This window comes from Peromyscus eremicus, chromosome 3, assembly GCF_949786415.1.
Source record: "Peromyscus eremicus chromosome 3, PerEre_H2_v1, whole genome shotgun sequence".
Classification (NCBI taxonomy): Eukaryota; Metazoa; Chordata; class Mammalia; order Rodentia; family Cricetidae; genus Peromyscus; species Peromyscus eremicus.
In genome coordinates, this window is record NC_081418.1 from 134385486 (window position 1) to 134406646 (window position 21161).

At 40.9% G+C, this 21161-nt stretch overlaps 1 protein-coding gene across 1 annotated transcript; it reads left to right on the forward strand.

The window, feature by feature from the left end:
* The first annotated feature begins 4694 nt into the window (after nucleotides 1-4694).
* LOC131906101 (C-type lectin domain family 4 member A-like) lies at nucleotides 4695-18912 on the forward strand. Its single transcript, XM_059256890.1, has 6 exons — nucleotides 4695-5187; nucleotides 6408-6524; nucleotides 9827-9940; nucleotides 16077-16228; nucleotides 17131-17243; nucleotides 18416-18912. The coding sequence occupies exons 1-6, from the start codon at nucleotides 5106-5108 to the stop codon at nucleotides 18555-18557; spliced, it is 720 nt and encodes a 239-aa protein (XP_059112873.1). The 5' UTR covers nucleotides 4695-5105; the 3' UTR covers nucleotides 18558-18912.
* The last annotated feature ends 2249 nt before the right edge of the window (nucleotides 18913-21161 follow it).

Here is a 21161-nt window from a genome sequence, read left to right on the forward strand (position 1 = left end):
GGAAGTTTCTCACCCAAAAGCATCAACTCCATTTAAATTACAGTCCATCCCTTTAGAAAAAAAGGAGTTATTAATGGTTACATCTGCCTCTGTGCTGCAGAAAGTTTTTGGGCCCCTCTGAAACAAGTCAGGCCCATGGTTCTTTGGAGAGATGCTATGTCTGATCAGTAGGACAACCTGAATCCACATCTGCATGGCTTCAGCAGTAGCGCAGCCATTAGACACCAACATGGTACCAGGTGACAGCCCAGACCCCGTGAATCAGCATGGCTCTCATGGCAAAAGGAATCATGAACATTAACACTGACCCTGGCTGCAGCAGTGCCATGGACCCACACAAGGCCCCTAGCTGCATCCCTGGCCTGGACTTCACCATGGCACCAGATAGCAGTACATGCCCCTTAGATCTATATGGCCCTGGATGCAGCATGGCCTCTAGACTCCATTAAGGCCACAGGTTGCATCCCAGATCCCAGGCTTCCAAGTTGTCCCTGGTGGCCACATGGGCCACAGTCTTCAACACAGACCCTGGTTGCAGTAGGACCATGGACCCAGACATGGTCTTCTGGAGCACCCCGGGTCTGGATGTCAATATAGTCCCAGGTAGTGGTGCAGGCCACCCACATCTGCATGGCCTCAGTAGTAGCACAGCCCTTAGACACCAACACAGCACCAGGTGGCAGCCCAGACCCTGGGGATCCACATGGCTCTCATGGAAAAAGGAACCACAGATATCAACACAGACCCTGGCTGCAGCAGTGCAGTGGACCCAGACATGGCCCCCAGCTGCAGCCTTGGCCCAGATGTCACCATGGCACCAGATAGCAGTATGTGCCCCTTAGACCTGTATGGCCTTGGATGCAGCATGGCCCCTGGGCACCAACGTGGACCCTGGTGGCTGATCAGACTCAACAATCACATGGTCCTCGGTTGTAACAGAAGCCACAGACAATGACTCAGACCAAGGCTGTTGTAGGGCCATGGACCCAGTCATGGCTCTCAGAAGCAGCCCAGGCCTGGTCAACACCATGGCCCCAGGTGGCAACACTAGCCACCAAAATCAGTGTGACTCTTGAACCACTACATGGCCACTGATGGCAGTTCCAGACACTAGACATTTTTGTGGACTTTGGTGGCAACATGGGCCATAGATGGCCATATAGACCCTGGCCATGTGTGGTCTATAACCTAGAAATGGCTCTTAGCATCAGTGAGTCCTGGAAATCACCATGGCCCAGGTAGCAAGAAGGCCTCTTACCTTAGCCTACTCCTCCTCTAGTTCACTTCTTCCATTCTGTTTCTTTCCACAGCACATGAACCACTCCGCTTCTCTTTCACTCTCATTTCTCCACCACATCCTTGCTCGTCATAATGGGACCCATCTGCATGGTGACATAAGGGGCTGGGTGGGCCAGTGGTTGTCTTCCCACCAGCCTGGGTCTTGAGGACCCAGGCTGCCCTTTGGGTGGCTTGAATCTGCTTGAGAAGGATGGCCAACAACATTTTTTCTTATTTATTTGTTTTATCATAAATTTTATTTTCTTTTTTTCTTTTATTGAAAATAGATTCTTTTCTCATACAATGTATCTTAATTATAGTTTCTCCTCTTTCTACTCCTCCCAGTTCCTCCCCACTAACCCTGCACTCAGGATCCATTCCCTTTCTGTCTCATTAGAAAACAACAGATATCTAAGAGATAACAACCAAATATGTCAAAATAACTATAATAAGATAAAACAAAAGTCATCACATTGAAGCTGGGCAATGCAACCCAACAGGAGGAAAAGCGCCCCAAGAGCAGGAAGAAGAGTCAAAGACCCACCCATTCTCACATTCAGGAGTGCCATACTAACACTAAAATGAAAGCTATAATAGCCATGCAGAGAACCTGGTGTAGACCTGTGCTGGCCCTGTGCTTGCTGCTTCAGTCTCTGTGACTTCTCTGTGCCTGACTCAGTTGATTCAGAGGGCCTTGATCTCCTGGTGTCCCCATCCCCTCAGGTGCTTACACTCTTTCTGCCTCTTCATCTGTGGGGTTCCCTGAGGACAATGAGTATTCTTAACATCAGGAATGAGTGATTTTGTATATATTGTAATGTTTCTATAACTAACATGATTATTTCCTATTTGCATTATTTTGTTATTTCAAACATCATATTATTAGTGTTTATCATGCACAAAAAGAGTAGAATAGGAAAAGAAGAGGAAATAAAATAGGAACATAGCTGAAGACATGAATTTGGTTTGTCTTTCAGCTCCTCAAAAGAAGACCATGACTCATGAAAGTTGTTACAGATTCCCCAAGGTCCTCCTCACCTCATTCACAGTCTGATTCCTGCTGTTGACAATCTTATTTTCCATTGCTCTGATCAGTAAGTATAATAGTGGGACAAGTAAACAAGAGATGGAAAGGGACCCATCAGAGAGACGGTGACGCAGAAACCTGAGACAGACACTTTCTGGGGAATTGGATACATTGGGAATTTCCCTCTGTTTCAGAATAACTCTTCTGTAAAAGTCATTCATTCTCACTAGAGAAGCATGTGTGTGTTTTTGGTGTCACAGAGTGAAATACTGGGGCAGCTGTGTTAGGCTCCAGTACTGAAGATGAATCTGTATTTTCTCATCAGCAGCATTTAGAGGCCAGATCCATTGGATGCACAGATATTTGTAATTTGGAATAAGCAGGGTGATGAGAAGAGATGGCCAGAGCTATTCTAGGGACTGTGCTTCAGTGGAGTTCCTTCTAATCATTTTTTTTTTTTTTTTTTTTGCTCCAGATTGTGTGAGACCTGGAAGCTAATTTAGAAAATAGTGGATTTCTTTGTAGATTGGTCTTCAAAGTTCATCAAAAACTAAAAAGCATAAACTATATTATATGTAGATGTTTTTATTCATTCATTCAATAATTAGTAATATCCATTTACTATATATTAGGCAGCATGTAGAGAGCCCAGAAAGATCTGCAGTCCCCAGTCTCAGAGTCCAGTAAATATACTTCAATTTAGAGTATATTCAAGTGAACCAGTGCTTAAACAATTGCATGGGAAATGCTCTGCAGGTGAGAAGTAAGGAGTAAGCACAGGGGGCTAAGAAAAGCTTGGAACAGATGACACCTGGACCTGTGTGTACCAGCAATGTTATAGACATGTGGGGGCATAGAAAATATGGGCAAATACAAGTACACATTACTATCATGTATAGTGCTACATGGAGAACTAAGTATGAAACTGTAGGGGCAGACAAAACTGGATTCAGACCACAAAACAGTGCATACCATATCACACGGGTATCCCCTCTAAAAGTTTATTTAGTAGCTGTTGATGAATCATTAGCCAACTTAAATTTAGTAGGTTAATTTGAACTATTAATTTGGTGACTTCACTGAGCCTGGTCTCTCTTGGGAGATTCCCATGGTCCTAGGTGAACTTACTCATTCTCATGGAGTCATGCATCAGTTCAACTCAGCTTCCCATGGCAGCTTCAGAGTTCCAGGACAGATGGTGGCAGTAAGCCAAGCCCAACATGGATCGAACACACATTTGCCTTTATGTATTTTAGTGGCCAAAGAACTCTAAAGGCAGCTCAGATGAGGTGATGTAGAAAAAGACCACTGCAAAGGCATAGTCCAAATGAATATCCATATAGGGAAGGTTGAGAAGTGTGTCCAATTTTTCAATGTGCCACAGTCATGGAGATCTCCTGAAGAATCTGAAGCAGGACATGATAAAATTAAAACTGACTTAGAGAAGTGTGCGCTTACAGAGGTGTGGAAACGAAGGGAAGTGGAAAGTAGGAAACTAATTCAGACTCAGTTGGAGCAGCACTAGGGCTTTGATCCAAGGATCATGCTAGTGATGTACATAAAAGAAGGGAGCTTTGAGTGAAAGGGGGGCAAAGTTTTGATGAATATTAACAGCTGGGAAATAGATGACACAGAGTGAGGTTTGGGGGCCAGATGAGAGGAACAGCAAGCAGCTTTGGAACCCATGGAAAAATGCGCACTGGTCAGTGTAAACAAGAAAGTTGAGCCTTGGAGAGGCAAAGCCCCAAGGACTGTTTCCTGGGGACCTCATGCTGTAATTGTGTGTAGCTCTGCTCGTTGCCCTCGCAGTTCCCTCATAATCTATGAGTTGTTTGAAAACTCTCAGGGTGCTTCTAAGTAGCCCAGGCTGGCCTCGAACTCACAGAGATCCACCTGGCTCTGCCTCCTGAGTGCTGGGATTAAAAGCATGCGACACCACTGCCCGGCTGATGATACCATTATTAGCAGCTAGTTTAAGTTTCCCTCTGGTATTTTGTGATCCATTAATTGTCCCAACTGTTCCCAACAGTGCTGTGAACCCACAAGGCTCCGGCTGAGCAGTGCAGGGATCAAGGGAAGAGAGGCATGAGGAGAGAGACAGCCTCCTCCCACAGCTGCTAACCAGAGCTGTGTCAGGATGTGGCCAGTGGCACAATGAGTGGAGAGTGCCCATGAGTGAGTTATGAAGACAGTGGGAAGCAGAGAGCTCAGAGGAGCAGCTTCAGAAGAAACAGGATGTGAGCATTGCCTTCCCCCTGCAGGAGGCAGCTGAGTGGGATGTGGGAGCCCACACAATGTTGAGGAGTCAATGGTCCTCTAGAATGTGGTGTCAGAACTTGGCTGTTCAGTCAAAATGGATGTTGTCGTGCCTCAAGTGTTTGCTCACGTTGTCCGGTTCGTCTGAAACCACATTTGCATACAGAAGCGCATGAAGTTATGTTTGCTGCAGAGTGTCTTAGGACAGAGTTCTCTAACAGCGTGGTTCCTCTTCTCCCCTCCTTCCTATTTCTTTCCTTCCCCCTTTGAGTTCCCACTTTATAGTATTTGCATATCGTGCTGAGTAGGTCCAAACGCTACAATTCTTATCTTCTTGTTTGAAGATGTTGCATCTCTGTATGTGGCCTGAGTGATTCCGTGTTGTGGTTTCTCATTCTCATGTGGAATATTACATCTGGAAATCTCTCTTCTCATATATAATTGTGTGATATGACAATTTATCGCTGTGTTTGTTTCTCACATACCACGAGTTTTAGGGAGGAGACAGGGTGCATTTTCTGAGTGAGGCAAGTCTCTTCTTGATATGGCTTCAGAAATCACCTATGCAGAAGTGAAGTTCAAGAATGAATCCATCTCCTCAGGCATCTACTCAGATATTGCTACAGGTAAAAAAATTCTGGACTTAATGTAGGGGGAAGAATAAAAGAAGAGTCAATAATAAACTTTGGGTGATGTTGGTTACAAATCCTCTCAGTGCTCATATCTGGGATTTCATTGAAGTCTCAGGGGATTGAATTATTTGTAGAGTGACTTTAAGGGTTGTAGAGTTTTGTGGGAAAGAAAAGCTTGCTTGGCATGGCTTTTGCTCTTGCCATTTACAGAAACTATACCTTGTATCTTGCATTCATATATATATATATATATATATATATATATCTTGTATATAGCATTTCCTGCTTTATAAAAATGAACATAAAATGAAATCATACTTTTCACTATTGAGATTTTTCCCCTCTATTTTGGCAGTATATTGTAACTTTATGAAAACTGTTTCTGTATGTGGAGCTCTTATCTTGAAGGAACTTTTTCTTTTATAGTATAGATCAAAGCAGAGCCTCTCCCTCGGTTGGCAGTTGCTCTTCACTAAATTTTATCTTCATCTAGCAAACAGTTTCCAGTCATGAGTCAGTGACTAGCAGACTGACCATATGCTATAGAAGTGGAATATGACTAGAAATATTTACCTTTTATTGTATATGTGTCTTTAATGTTCGGACAGTCTGGAAGGTATTAGAATATATCCTGCTGCAACCACAGTAAAGAACACCAAGAAAACATGGTGACGTGAAAATGCACCTACAAGACAGTGTAAAAGGAAAGTCACAGGCAGATGGAGTACTTATGCTGTGTCACCATGTGGGAAAACATACTATATGTACATCCTTTAAAATTACTGAAAGGGCCAGTGTGGTGTAATTCCAGCAATCCGGAGGCAGAGGCAGGAGGATCACTGAGGATTTGAGGCCAGCCTGGTCTACATAATGAGTTGCAAACTAGCCTGGTCTACATAGTGAGTCCCTAGCCCATTACACCTCCCACCACCAAAAAAAAGAACTTCCTGAAAGGATATGATCAAAGTGTTTTTGTGAATAAATATATTCAAACTATTTTTCAGATCTCAAAATATTAATATCAGTTATTTCATAGTGTGTGTTCTTTTATGTATTTGGTAATGTTTTTTACAATGGACGTTATTTTTATATTATTTTAAATGGTCACACTATTAGTGATTATGTGACATAAAGAATAGGGAGATGGGGAGGGAGGAAAAGCAGAAACAAGGGTGAAACTTATCACTCATGAGGTGACTGTGCTCTCCTTCCAGCTCCCAAAGAGAAGCCCACCCCTCCTCTAAGTAAGCCTGGCCGCCCCTCGCTGCTCTTCACATCACTGATGGCACTTTTCCTGCTGTTGGCCATCGCTTTCTTGGCTGCTTTTATCTGTAAGTATCCCCGATGAATCAACAGATGATGTCTGCCTTAGGTGAAGAGAGGGTCTGCTGTAGCACCGGCGTTTAACAGAGTATGGGGAAGAAATATTGTTAGGGGGAAAATAATTCAAGGGGTTACACTGTGTCTTTTACTGTCCTTGGATTTAGCTATTGTCTTGGGGAAAAAGGAATCCATCTCATTAGAGAAACTGGAGTGTATTTATGAATGTATGAGGGTTTGTGGATAAACTCTGTGGAGTGTTGTCTTTGTTAGACTGGGAGATCAAATCTGTTTGCTCATTGGCATTGAGAAGTTGAGCTATGTGTGTACAAGCTGTGTGTGCATAGGGTTCCTTCATCTTGGGATAAGTGTGGAAAAGAAGGAGTTAGCAAGAAATTATTCAAGAAGTGTTCTTTAGCTAATTTATAATTGCTCTGTCCTGCCCAGGATTATGTGAAATCTAGAAGCCAACTGAGCAAATGGATGGATTTCTGCTCATCAAAGTTTTGAGAATTTCTGAAAAATTTAAACTGCATGCAAACTCGTGTATTTAGGGTGTTTTACTCATTCATTTGAACCAAATAGTAGCCATTTACTGTATGTCTTACAGTGTGTCTAACAGACAGAGTCCAGGAATAACATGGACTCTTTTCTCCAGAAACTTAGAGGAAAGTCAATGAGTCAGTGCCAGCTAGGTTAAGTGGCTACTCAGGATGTTGAGACAGGAGGACAGCAAGTGTGGAGCCAGCCTGGACTATGTAAAAATCTGTGTCAAAGCCGGGCGGTGGTGGCGCACGCCTTTAATCCCAGCACTCGGGAGGCAGAGCCAGGCGGATCTCTGTGAGTTCGAGGCCAGCCTGGGCTACCAAGTGAGTCCCAGGAAAGGCGCAAAGCTACACAGAGAGACCCTGTCTCGAAAAACCAAAAAAAAAAAAAAAAAAAAAAAAAATCTGTGTCAAAAAAAATGAAGAAAAAATGGACCAGTGTCTACAACATTGTCCAGGAAGTCTTGTGCTGACACAGATTTCCTAGAAGAGGCTATGTCTATGACTGTGTGTACCAAGAATATCACAAAGATGAGAGACAGAAGCGAGAATGACTGAAGTACACAGTTCTAGGTGAAGAAGAAATGACATTTCCCTAGGTAGACATAGGGGGATTCAGAGTTTGTGTTGTGCCCCATTATGAAACACTCAGTTTTTTCTTCTAAATATTGTTTTTTTTTTAATCAAGAATGGTTTTCTGCTTAATAAATCAGCATAAACTTAATGAGGTAAGACAACAATTTATCTTATGCTTCTGTGGTTTGTCAGTTTAGGCTGATCTCCACTGAGTGGCTTCTCTGGTTCTAGTTGAACTTAGACGTGTGTATGTGGTCAATTACCAGTCCATGAACCTCAGCTTCTGAGAGAAGGATGCCAGCTAGGATGACTAACAGTATGACCCACCTTTGTATAGTTACTTAGAATGCCCTGGCTTGTTTACATAGCAGCTTGCAGACTTCCAAGATTGAGGGTGTCCATGAGCCAGGTCTCTCAAAATATTTAACATCGGGCTGGAGAGATAGTTCAGAGGTTAAGAGCACAGACTGTTCTTCCAGAGGTCCTGAGTTCAATTCCCAGAAACCATATGGTGGCTTACAATCACCTGCAATGAGATCTGGTGCCCTCTTCTGGCCTGCAGGCATACATGCAGACAGAAAACTGTATATATATAGTAAATAAATAAATCTTTTAAAAATTTTAAGTTAATAATAGAGCAGAGTTGATTTTGCACATTCTCTTGGCCAAAGGATGTCTAGAAGGCAGTTCACACAGAAGACTTCACTGTTTTTCTTTTCTTTTCCTTTTTTTCTTTTTTGTTAACAAGGAAAATTTCAAAATCACATTTAATTTCTGTGAATACAGAAGTTAAAAGTTGTGGTTTTTTTTTTTTTTTTTTTTTTTTTTTTTTTTTTTTTTTTTTTTTTGCAAAGCATCACAGCCATGGAGAACCACTGTAACATTTCAAATAGAGAAATGATGTAGCGGAACATGGGTTATAGACTACGCTTTTGCAGAATTCTGAAAACAGAGTCACTAGGACAAAAAGAGAAATGAGAAGGCCCATTTCTAACCTGATAATGAGATAAGTGTCTGAAGAACATGAGAGGAGTTGACTTTGAATGGTAAAGAGCACAGCACCAAGGAAGTAGATGCTGATGAATATAGAGATCCAGGGAATAAGGGGTCCAAGAAGTACAGTGTGACTTTCATATTCTGATGATGTAAACTCAGCAACCATGAAGTTATTCAAAGAGGTAGACAATCTAGGATATGTTATAGGTTTAAGTTGGTAGGTGTTGATTTAAGTTTTGCACAAATTGAGTCGAACCTAATATGTTTGTGTTTAGTGAGCACAAAATCCCACACATACAGGCAGCAGGCAAGACCACAGCAATACATGGCATCACTCAGGAAGATTTTATATGAGGGGGAAGAATCATGACAAGACTGTAGGAAGTGTTACATTTTAATGCATGGATGGAGGGAAAAGAGATTATAAAAAACAATAAGAAGCAATGGCAATAAAAGGGTGATGCAAAACCAGGACAGAACAATGTATTAAGAGCTGCAGAGGAGGAGAACTGGGTTGAGTCCAATAGCAAGATGGCTAATTAAATGCCCTTGGGTATTTTTGATGATCCCTATCAAACCTGGTGTAAGTGAAATGGAGAAAGCCAAAGTGCTGGGGTAAGGAGGAAAAGACTCAGGGACGAAAGTAAGAAATTCAGTTCTAGAGAGAAGCCAGTCAGCTGTAAACTGGGGGAGAGTGAGCGTGTGCGTGGAGGAGTAAGCTGGTCGAAAGGAAGGTGGTTTAAGGAAGAAAACAGTGTTCCATAGATACATGTTGAGTTCTTTTTTATTTCCTATTCTAAAATAACCTAGAGCTACTCAGAATTAGCTAGCCCCCTTTCCTCCCAAAGACAAGGCAGTTTACATCCTTAAATACAAATATCAATGCCTGCTTCATCTCCCCCAAGAGTTAGCGTTTTTATCTTATGTTAACATGGAAGGGTATGGTTCACTCCCTTTAGAGTCATGACAGTGGGCCTGTCCTGCCTTTCAAATCATGGTCTTTCTTGAGTCCTAGAACTACCTGTGGTTTCAAAATAGGAGGCTGAGGACGACATTGGCTGTGAGGTGATGGGAATCTTAGGCTCTGTCTACTTATGTAATTGGGACTTGGTAGATCTTTGTACCAGTAAGTAGAAAGTCAAAGCCATAATATTTTCATGAAAATGAGTGGTTTTGTTTCTGGGTTTTTTTTACAGTTTATTTTCAAAAATACTCTCAACTTCTTGAAGAAAAAAAAGCTATAAGTTTAACTCACAAAGTTATAACTCACAAAGAACTGAACTGCAAAAAAGATGATCCACACACATCTGGTAAGAATCAAAGCACCTATGAGTCTGTTTGCTTGCTGTAGAGTTTAATGGTTTCAAATAATTTTTCTTTACTTCGTTCCTTCGTTCCTTCGTTCCTTCCTTCCTACACTCGTTCCTTCCTTTGTTCCTTCATTCCTTTCTCCCTTCGTTCCTTCCATTTATACTTATTCTTCTCTCATACACTGCAACCCAGCCACAGTTTCCCCTCCCTCCACTCCTCCCAGTTCTCTTCCCCATCTCCTCTCCCCCCTAGATCACTCCTCCTCTGTTTCCCTTCCTAAGAGAGCAGGTCTCCAAAGGGATGTCAACCAAACACAGCACAGCAAGTTATAACAAGACTAGGCACAAACCCTCATATCAAGGCTGACCAAGGCAACCCAGTGGGAGGAAAACATTTCAAGAGCAGGTAAGAGTCAGAGACACCCCCACTCCCACTCTTAGGAATCCCACAAGAATACCAAGATAACAACCATAACATACATGCAGCCTGGTATCCTCGACCTCTTTGGCTCCTAAAATCCATTCCCCCTCTTCTGCATGGTTCCCCAAGCTCTGTCTAATGTTTGGTTGTGGGTCTCTGCCTTTGCTCCCATCAGTTCTGGATGAAACCTCTCTGATGACTAATAGGCTAGCCACCAGTCTATGAGTATAGTGGAATGTTGTTAGAAATCAGTTCATTGACTTTAGTTTGCTTGTTCTATTTTTATGTTTAGCTCTGCCCTAGGTCTCTGAGCCATCCCATTTCAGATTCCTGGCCATCCAGGCAGGGTCCAGCATGGCCTCACTCTTATGGCTTGAGCCTCATGTTGGACCAGTCATTGGTTGGCTACTCCCACAAGTTCTGTGCCACCTCTACCCCAGCACATCTTGCAGGCAGAATAAAGTGTAGGTTGAAGGTTTTGTAGCTGGGTTGGAATCTCAGTCCCACCACTGAAAGCCTTGCCTGGTTACAGGAGATGGCCAGTTCAGGCTCCATATCGCCCATTTCTAGGAGTCTTTGATAGGGTCTACCTCGGAGATGTGTGATATATGCTTTAGTGCTGTTTCCTTTACAAACTTGGGTGTCCTTGAATTTGGAGAATAGATGTTAAGAATTGAAATGTCATTTTGGTGGATTTTCCCTTTGACGAGTATGAAGTGCCCTTCCCAGTCTCTTTTGACTAATTTCGGTTTGAAGTCTATTTTGTTAGATATTAGAATGCCTACTCAAGGTTGCTTCTTAGGTTCATTTGCTTGGAATATCTTTTTCCAACCCTTTACTCTGAGGTAATGTTTATCTTTGATATTGAGGAGTATTTTTTTTGTATGCAGCAGAAGGATGGATCCTGGTTTTGCTTCCATTCTATTAGTCTGTGTGTTTTTTTCCTTAAGAAAAAGAGTCTATTGATATTTAGAGATATCAATGACCAATGATTTTTAATTCCTGTTATTTTGTTGTTGTTGTTGGTGTTGGTGGTGGTGGTGGTAGTGGTGGTGTTATAGTGGTGGTGGTGTGTGTATGAGTGTGTGCTTCCTTTCTTTTGGTTTTGCTGGAGTAGGATTATTTATTTCCTGTGTTTTCATAGGTGTTGTTAACATCCTTGGGTTGGAGTTTTCTTTCTAGTACCTTCTGTAGGGTTGGAGCTGTGGATAGATATTATATGAATTTGAATTTATCATGATATATCATATCTTCATCTATGTTGATTGAAAGTTTTGCTATCGTAGTATGTGCTGGCATTTATGGTCTCTTACAATCTGCAGTTCATCTGTCCAGACCCTTCTGGCTTTTATAGATTCCACTGAGAAATAAGGTGTAATTCTAATAGGTATGCCTTTATATGTTACTTGGTTTCTTCTTCTTCAAGCTTTTAACATTCTTTATTTGTTATATATGCTTAGTGTTTTCATTATTATGTGGTGAGAGGACTTTCTTTTCTGGTTCAATTTATTTGGTGTTCTGTATGCTTCTTGTACCTTTATAGGCATCTCCTTTTTCAGATTATGAAAATTTTCTTGTATAATTTTGTTGAAAATATTTTCTGGGCCTTTGAGCTGAGATTCTTCTCCTTATTATATTCCCATTATATTTAGGTTAGATCTCTTTATAGAGTCCAAGATTTCCTGGCTGTTTTGTGTCAGAAATTTTTTAGATTTAATATTTTTTGGCTGGAGTATCTATTTCTTCTGTCGTATCTTGAGTGCCTGAGATCCTCCCTTCCCTCTCTTGTATTCTCTTGGTTATGTTTGCATCTGTAGTTCCCGTTCACTTACCTAGATTTTCCATTTCCAGAATTCCTCCATTTTGTGTTTTCTTTATTGCTTCTATTTCCATTTTCAGGTCTTGATCAGTTTTATTTATTTCCCTCAACTGTTTGTTTAATCTTGGCTTTCTTTATGGGATTTATTCATTTCCTCCAATTTTTTGTTTGTGTTTTCCTTGATTTCTTTAAGGGGTTCATTCATTTTTCCTTTTTAAGGCCCTCTATCACCTCTATAAAGTTGGTTCTAAGGTCTTTTTCTTGTACTTTGGCTGTGTTGGGATATTCGGGGCTTGCTGTAGTAGGACAGCTGGGCTCTGGTGGTGACATATCACCACGGCTGTTGTTGATTGCATTCTTGCTCTAGCATCCAGGCATCTGGGTTTGGGGTGATTTTAGGTCTAGGTGTCAAGTTTATCTTTGGTGGGTGTTTTATTTCTTGGTTTCTCTTTCCTTTTTGGTCTTTTATTCTGTGTGGCCTATGGTTGAACAGAGGTTCTTCTCCCGAGCTGAGGGCTGAACTTCTGGCTGCTGGCCTGGCCTCTTGTTGAGCATGAGCTCTCCATCTGAATTGGGGGCTGGGACATTGTGATTAGGGGAGAGGCAATTGGGGGTAGTGTCTGCGGTGCACTAAGAGAGTGGAGAAAGTTCTGGGGCGGGAAGTCTATCTGGAGTTCTGGTGTCCGAGTGGCCTCTGGTCCAGCAATTGAGTCTCTGCCTGAGTTTGCCTACTGGTTCTTCTGGCTGCTGTGGCCTGCACTTGAATATGGGATGTCTGCCCGAGTTGTGTGATATTTTTAATAGATTCCCAGGTGGCCCATGCTGAGATGTGGAGTCCACATATACATCTATATCAGATCAGAAAGTCTGATATGTATGCCTCCATTCATCTACACGATTCTTGTTTGTGAAAGGGTTCTATTGTTCTTAGATTTTTCTAGCTTCTGCTTCTTCCTGAATCATCTCTTCACCCTTGCTGTTTTTACCTCAGTATACACACACACACACACACACACACACACACACACACACACACACACGGGGCTATAGAGATGGTTCAGAGGTTAAGAGCACTGGTTGCTCTTTCAGAGGTCCTGAGTTCGATTCCCAGAAACCACATGGTAGTTCACAACCATCTGTAATGAAATGTGGTACCCTCTTCTGGCATGCAGGTATACATGCAGACAGAACACTGTATACATAATAAATAAAGAAAACTTTAAAATATATGTATATATATGCATATATACACATATATAATTTGAATAAAATGATGAAGCACTGTATCATGAATACAAATTACTTCATCTGGGATGGCAACACTGTAGATGTAACCAACCGTCTTATTAAATAAGAAACACAGAGCCGATTCAGAGAATAAAGCCAAGAGGTCAGAACTAAGAGCCTTACCCTTCCTGCTTCAGCTATCCTGCTTCAGCCAAGAGAGCTCTCCAAAAAAAAGGGGCCTCTTTCTGTGTGTATGTCTTTATATAGTCTAGATGTTCTGCCTTCTCATTGGTTGTAAACTAAACACGTGACTGCCTTGTCATTGCCTGTATGTACCGCCCTCCAGGTCCTTAAAGGCGTGCGCCACCACCGCCACGCACTTGCTATGGCTCTAAAACTCTGACCCCCAGGCAACTTTATTTATTAACATACAATTAAAATCACATTTCAGTACAAGTAGTAAAATACCACCACACAACACTGTATTTAGCTGTCACATCTCTTCAGTTTTCTCTTGGTTGGGATGAGTTTTCAGAAGAAACTTGTTTCAAATGATGTGAATATTAGTTCTGAGGATGACTGATCTGATATATTACAGGATATTCCTATATTAAAATTTGAGTAATTATTTTTGGAGAGGAAATGAAGGTGTGAAATGCTAGTTTAATTATATTGTATTAGGGTCTAATCGATACAAATTATTATAGACCGCTGTTATGACCTGATGGTCCACTTAAGGTAGGCCATTTAAAAGTGTACCTTTTTTCATCATCTGAATCTTTTATTTCTTTTTTAAAAAATTGTTCTTCTTTCATACAATATATCCCACCTGCAGCCTACTGTCCTTCCCTCCTTTCAGACCCCCCACCTCCCCTATCCCCCAGATCCACTGTCCCTCCATTTCCTTTTAGAAAAGAGCGGCCCTCCTCTGCTCATCAGACCTATTTCCTCCTACTGGGTTGCCTCATCCAGGCTTGATATGAGGGATTATGCCTAGTCTTATTGCACCTTGCTATGCTGTGTTCGGCTGATAAAAGTGTACCCTTTTAAGGCTAACAACTTGGTATTGGATAACCAATTAGAAGGCTCATCCCTGGAAAAGATTAATTCTCCCTCTCTCAGCAGGTATTAATTGCCTGTAGCTCTTAGAACAATAAAAAATACGCCATGAATTTGAGAGAGAGGAGGGAACATGGTGGGGATTGGAGGGAAAATGATATAATTATATTTTAATTAAATATAAAAATTGATATTTTTATCCATTTTACACATTGTAATTTTGAAAGGATGTTGGACATATAGCCCACACTATGGTGGAATATTGGGTTAGGTTTCTCAAGAGACAGAATAATGTATCTGTCTTTATTTATCCAAGTTCTTCATAATGGTGCACAATAGTCTTTGTTGTCTGAGCCTTGTTTACATTTACCACCGCAAACGTAATTTCTTAGTTCTTCACTGAACACTGCATGCTCTGGCCATCCATTCTTCTGTCTCCTTCTGTTCTGTGATTGCTTTCTCATCTCTGACATTCTTTGTATCCATACAAGCACATAGCGATATATATGAGTGTGTGAATATAACTCAATTTCTATGAATTTTGTTCCTCCTGATTTCTCTGTCATCTCCATTCTACTATAACCACTGCATTTAAAAAAGATTATTCTATCAATTTTTCAATTACAAAAATGGAAAAACACATTATTACACATAGAAAGAGTTATATTTACACCACACTTGATCCTTTGACACAGCAATTTATTCTCTAAAATTCTTCCCTGGGACACAATTAACTAGTGTAGACAAAGTTGATCTATTGCTATTATTCTTAATAGGGATGTAAAGAAAAGCAACACCCTAAATAATTGGCAAAAAAGAGATCTGTTAAAAATATATTCATATATGGTTGTAATGAAACACTATGCAATGATTAAAATGATGTTTGCAAAAATGAAAAAAAGTTGTATTTACACACATTGGGTTTTTATTTTTTTATTTTCTTAAGGCATTCTATTTTAAATTTATTTCTAGAATTTTTGTAATATTTTTGTGAAGTATTTTTATCATCATTAACTTAAAAATTGTCAGAATTTAGCCGGGTGGTGGTGGTGGTGGTGGTGGCGCACACCTTTAATCCCAGCACTTGGGAGGCAGAGGCAGGTGGATCTCTGTGAGTTCAAGGCCAGCCTGGTCTACAAAGCGAGTTCCAGGAGAGGCACAAAGCTACACAGAGAAACCCTGTCTTGAAAAACCAAAAAAATAAATAAATAAACAAAACAAAAACAAAAATAATTGTCAGAATTTTGCTGCCATGATTATTGATATGTATTATTTAAATACAACATATAAAACTATGAAATTTTCTGGATCTTGGTATAATGAGTTATACCAGGAACTAAACTATTATTTAGAGACCCAGACAGTTTGGATTGTGTCCTCAGTGTCTGGGTGTCCATGACACTATGTTATCTGACAATACCCCAGTAGAACAACGGGGTCCTGATGTTAGTGTAGACAGAGGTAGACTGGGGTTGCTTGGCATCTGATGGGGAGGGGCTCCTTGCTGTATCTGGAGAAGTGGGGAGTCCCAGCTTCCATGTTGTCTCCACATCAAGCAGGCTTTAAAATGACTTTATGACATTCACTTACATTTCCTTCTTCCCCCAAAGACAAAGTCTGGAGCTGTTGCCCAAAGGATTGGAAGCCATTTAATTCCCACTGCTACTTCACTTCCACTGACTCAGCATCTTGGGAAGAGAGTAAGGAGAAGTGCTCTAGCATGGGTGCTCATCTGATGGTGATCCACAGCCAGGAAGAGCAGGTGCATCCTGGGAGAGAGTGGGGCCTGGGCCTGGCCTGCTCTCTGCCTCTTTTTACTAAGAGGGAGTTTTGTTGACATGGGTGTTGCTGATGTGGCAGAAGGCTTTCCATCAGGAAGCCGGAAAGGATGCTTCAGCCTTGGCATTCTACATCTTGCCCCTGCTTCAGTAAAGCTAAACAACCCACAAGGAACCATGGCAACAGAAATGCAACATCTGTGGGTGGAGAGAAGGGTGAAATGTTTCTGCTTGAAAGACCAGTTTGTGATTTCAGCACTCTAATGCTTCCTATAGTACCCACTGCCTAACAGAGGAGGGTGCAGAGCTGACTAGGGAAAGAGGATCAAATCAGGAGAGTCACAGCCAATCATCAGAAATGAAATATCTGAGGTTAAGAATGAAGAACGATTTAATCTGCTAAATTCTTTCATGCACAACTTTCAACAATGGTGCTGGGGAAGAAAAGACAGGAGTGAGTCTGAGATGAGAATTCATTATGATCATGAATGGAGATTGTTTTCAGTGTCATGGAAATCAGGCCCATGAGTGATGACTTTGTGTCCTGGTCAGCTGGAGAAGATGGCACTCCTGGGGGTGGGGGTGGTTCTTCTTCCTTGATCCTTTCTTTGTCTTCTCATCTCCCTGTGACCAGAAAAAGTCAGTCAAAGTATCACAGTGTACCTCTAAAATGTATAATTAAGGTGTATTAATCTAAAATTTGAAAACTATTTAAGGGCCTAGAGAGATGAACTAGGATTTGATTATTACGTTTTGCATATGTGCATCATATTGGACCTATAATTTTGTATAGTTAAAATAACTTTTAAAAGATCTTATAAAAATTCTATAACAGAAAAAGGAACACTCCATCCAGGTTGAATGCTGTATCTTTCTTTCCTCTTAGGATTTCATCACCAAGATCCTGAATCCTAAAGCTGCTTATTATATTGGCCTTTCAGATCCAGGTCACCGACATTGGCAATGGGTTGATCAGACACCATACAATGCAAGTGCCACGTGAGTCTAGAGTTACCTAGAGGAGTCCTGGGTCCTGTAGCATGAGAAGACTTTAGGGTGTTCCAGCTGTTGGTTATGAAACTAAAACAGCTCACTCCTGGTATGAGTGCTAGGGATGGAGTTACTGTTATCCCCATTTCCTCATCAAGGAGTCCTGTGAGACACATGTTACTGATACTCCAGGATAAATGAGGAATTTGAGTTTGAAGAGTGTAGGATGATAAGTACCCAGGGCACCCAACCAAGGTGATAACACCATGATGAATTTTATTACGTTTTCAGTCTCTCATCTATATATTTAACAATAGGATTTATTTCATTTTTATTAGTGTGTATATCTGTGTCTCTTTGTGTGCCATGTGTATGTGGGTGCCTATGGAGCCTGTAAGTGGGTGTTGGATTCTTTGGAGCTGAGCTCACAGGTGGTATGATTGTGCCAATATGGGTGCTGAGAACAGAAATGTCATGTTTTCTGGAAAAGCAGCAAGCACACTTAATGTCTGAGCCATCTCTCTAGATTTTATTTATATCTATAACAAAAATTAATGTCAAGATCATAACTGATTATTTCTCTTAAATTAAAAGCCCTCAATCTCATTTTTTATGTGTCATATTTATGTAATTATTTAAAAACTCTAATACCTTAGTATGTTCCCATATTCTCTCCTGATTTCTGTTGTGAGAAATAGGTAGTAATGTTATTCTCATTCTTAGTTTTCAGAGAAAAAAAGTAGGAATCCTGGGTAGTAAATTACTTGTCCTAGATGACAGAAATAAGTAGATTATCGAACTATTTTAAATATTTCTCCAGTCTCTAAAAAAAGACTATTGTAAAATTAAAATAAATTTATTACAGCATGAGAAGGAGAGACCTTTTCATCATGTAAGTAAGCACATGGAATGACAGTCCCTGGGTACCAAGACCTAGGGATGAAGTAGACCCTGGGATGTGTTCTGGGAGAACAGTTAAGTAACAAGCTAAGAGAATATTGAGTATGGTGGGCCTATTTTCCAGGGACAGGTCAGACATGGGTGGTGGAGAACGGTTGATTTGTACACACCTGAATCTGCTTTCCACACATTCCCACCGCATCCTCAGGCTTGCTTACTCTTGTTTTCTCTTTCCTAGCATCACTGTGGGAAACACCCTGATGCTCTTTCCTCCCTTCCAGGTTCTGGCACCCAGGTGAGCCCAACTATGACCATGAACAATGTGTTACAGTAAATCATCGAAATTCTGGTTGGGGCTGGAATGACATCCTTTGCAGTGTTAAACAGAAGTCAGTTTGTCAGGTGAAGAAAATATACTTATGAATCAAGCCTTTTCCATGGACATGGATTGCATTTTTATCCAGCATTACACAGATACCTGGATAGATCTTCTTGTGGAATAGATGTCCATAGAATTTTAAGGCAGCCAACAGTTATCCATATGATAACACTGGTCTCCATATATACTTATTTATTCATCCTTTACACTTTATATAATAAGAATTTCCCATGTTCTGGAGACTCTACAGGATCCTTTGTGCATATGTGGAAGCACTCCAGCCTCTGTGTCCTTTCTTGGATTCCTGAGGTCTTATTTGAAGATAGAGTTGTATGGTGTGGACCCTCTAGCCATTTCCCTGTCTCTTTGTTCCTCTGTCTTAAGATTTATTGATGTATACTTGACAAATAAATTATGTATATTTACATTATACCACCTTGACTTGATATGTAAATGCATTGGGCAATGGCTACCACAATCAAGTTAACAGCTCCCTCTATTACCTAACATAGCTGTCTGTTTTGTGTGTGTGTGGTGTTAGAACATTTAAGATCTTCTTTAGCAAATTCAGACAGACATGGTGACATTGTTACCTATTGTCACTTTGATCCTCAGTGCTAACTCACATTTTCTCTGGCAGTTGTGTCCTTCCAACAGCATTTTCTCGTGTCCCCAATACCTGCACTACCAGGACCATTCAGGAACTTGGTCCCCATGGCTAGTGTGTCAGGTGCTATGGGTGCCGTGAGGCTGATATGGGCCTCTAATGGTGGCTGATTCTGGACTGGGTGACCTTCCTTAACAGAAAGTTTAGGAAGATGATAGCCAACTTTCTATTGGCACTACCAGTTATTCTTGGTGTCCCACCTTGTGCCTGTTGCATTAGGGACAGCCTTTGCCCTGTGGATGGACATTGAAGAGAGCCACATGTCCCATGGAAGCCTACATGATGCTTAACACTTTGGAAGCCTTTTTAACTTCTTATCATGAATAGTTTGAAACAGAAGTTGACTGGCTGGTATCATCAATACTCATTTAATTACCATTTATAGCAATGTAGCAATGTTTGTTGACATTTTGACAATTTATATATATATTTGTGTATGTATATATGCACATGTTATTTGACAGGGCACTTGAGAGCTAGTTTGATACATAACACTTCAGGTAATATTTCAGTATATAGCATCTGAAATTGTCATTGCACAACAAAACAATACCATTATCACTCTTAGAAAATTTAACAACTCTTTTCTCAGATGATGTGTGATCTTACCTATATTTCCTCAGCCATCCTCAAAATGTTTCTTATGGCTGTTCTGGTAAGCCATAGCCAAAAACATTTCATTTACTAATTAAATTATTCTACAAGCTCAGGCCATGCCTCCACAAGACTGACCTCATTTCAGACTCAAGCTTCAAGTTCAGGAGTTCCCAAGGATGCCATTACTTCAAGTCAACTGTCTGCAGAGTCCCAGCATCCCATGATACCTGCAGATTTATGAGCTTCTAGGATGACACACTGAACTAACGATTCTGTTCTACTAGGATTATAGTTTTTTTATGTAGAAAGATACAAAGCAAAACTAAAGGGAGGAACATATCAGGTGAGGTCGGGGAGGGCCCATAAAGGGAACTTCCATGGACCCCATGGATGCATCTTCTTCCCAGAATGTTAATGAGTGGCTGTATACAGAACAGGCCAACCAGGGGCACTCATCTGAGCTCTGATGTTCAGAGATTTATCAGAGTTTATTATATAGGTGTGAGTGTTTGGTTGATGAAAGAGTGAACTCAAATTTCAGCATTACTTCCCTGCCAGGGTGAGCATCTCATGACTCAAAGGCTCAACTCTTTAATCAAAATGTCAGTGTTTCTGAAGTAGTGAGCTCCCTACATGAATTGTCTTGTTAACATGAACTATGAAAGAACTGAGCAGTATAAAACTTCATGGCCTACCATGATAAAACAGACTTCCAAATAGCTCTAGGAATTCCAAACAATTAAAGAGGTAACCTCCTATGAAATGGGTAAAAGTCTAGACAAAGTCTTTCTTTGATAGGTCAGATATAAAATGATATGAATGCAGATATTGGTGAACAGGAGAATGTGCACCATCACTGTCCCAGGCACTCCCACACTGTTTCATGACAGACCCCATGGTGTACATGACAGACACCCAACACTAACCCTGTATTACACTAGTTTACTTCAATATCAGAGATCAGTAAAGCACAAGTTTGAGTATTTTATTTATTTCATGTACATGAGTTTTCTATCTGCATGTATGACTTTATTCCAGAAGATTGCATCAGATCCCACTCTAGATGGTCATGAGCCACCATGTGGTTACTGGGAATTGAACTCAGGACTTTTGGAAGAGCAGCCAGTGCTCATGACCATTGAGCCATCTCTCCAACAAGTTTTAGTATTTCATGCTTGTGTTGCCATGGTACCACTTTTCTGCTGATAGGACTAATTTTCCTTTTTGAAACCCAATAATGCACATCTCCAGAGTAAACAGTAAAGGGATTAGGTATAGATGCTATTCTGGTTCCCAGTGCTTTCATACTCCTTTGTAAAAGGACCGTTTCAATGCCTTTGACCCATCTTCCTTTATATAGAGTATGCTTTCAACTCCAATTGGC

What these genes read in the sequence shown, in the direction of transcription:
- LOC131906101 (XM_059256890.1), top strand. Translation starts at nt 5,106, where the DNA reads ATGGCTTCAGAAATCACCTATGCAGAAGTGAAGTTCAAGAATGAATCC. An exon ending in CTACTCAGATATTGCTACAG is followed by an intron (nt 5,188 to 6,407) that starts GTAAAAAAATTC and finishes CTCTCCTTCCAG; the next exon opens with CTCCCAAAGAGAAGCCCACC. An exon ending in TCCACAGCCAGGAAGAGCAG is followed by an intron (nt 16,229 to 17,130) that starts GTGCATCCTGGG and finishes CTTTCCTCTTAG; the next exon opens with GATTTCATCACCAAGATCCT.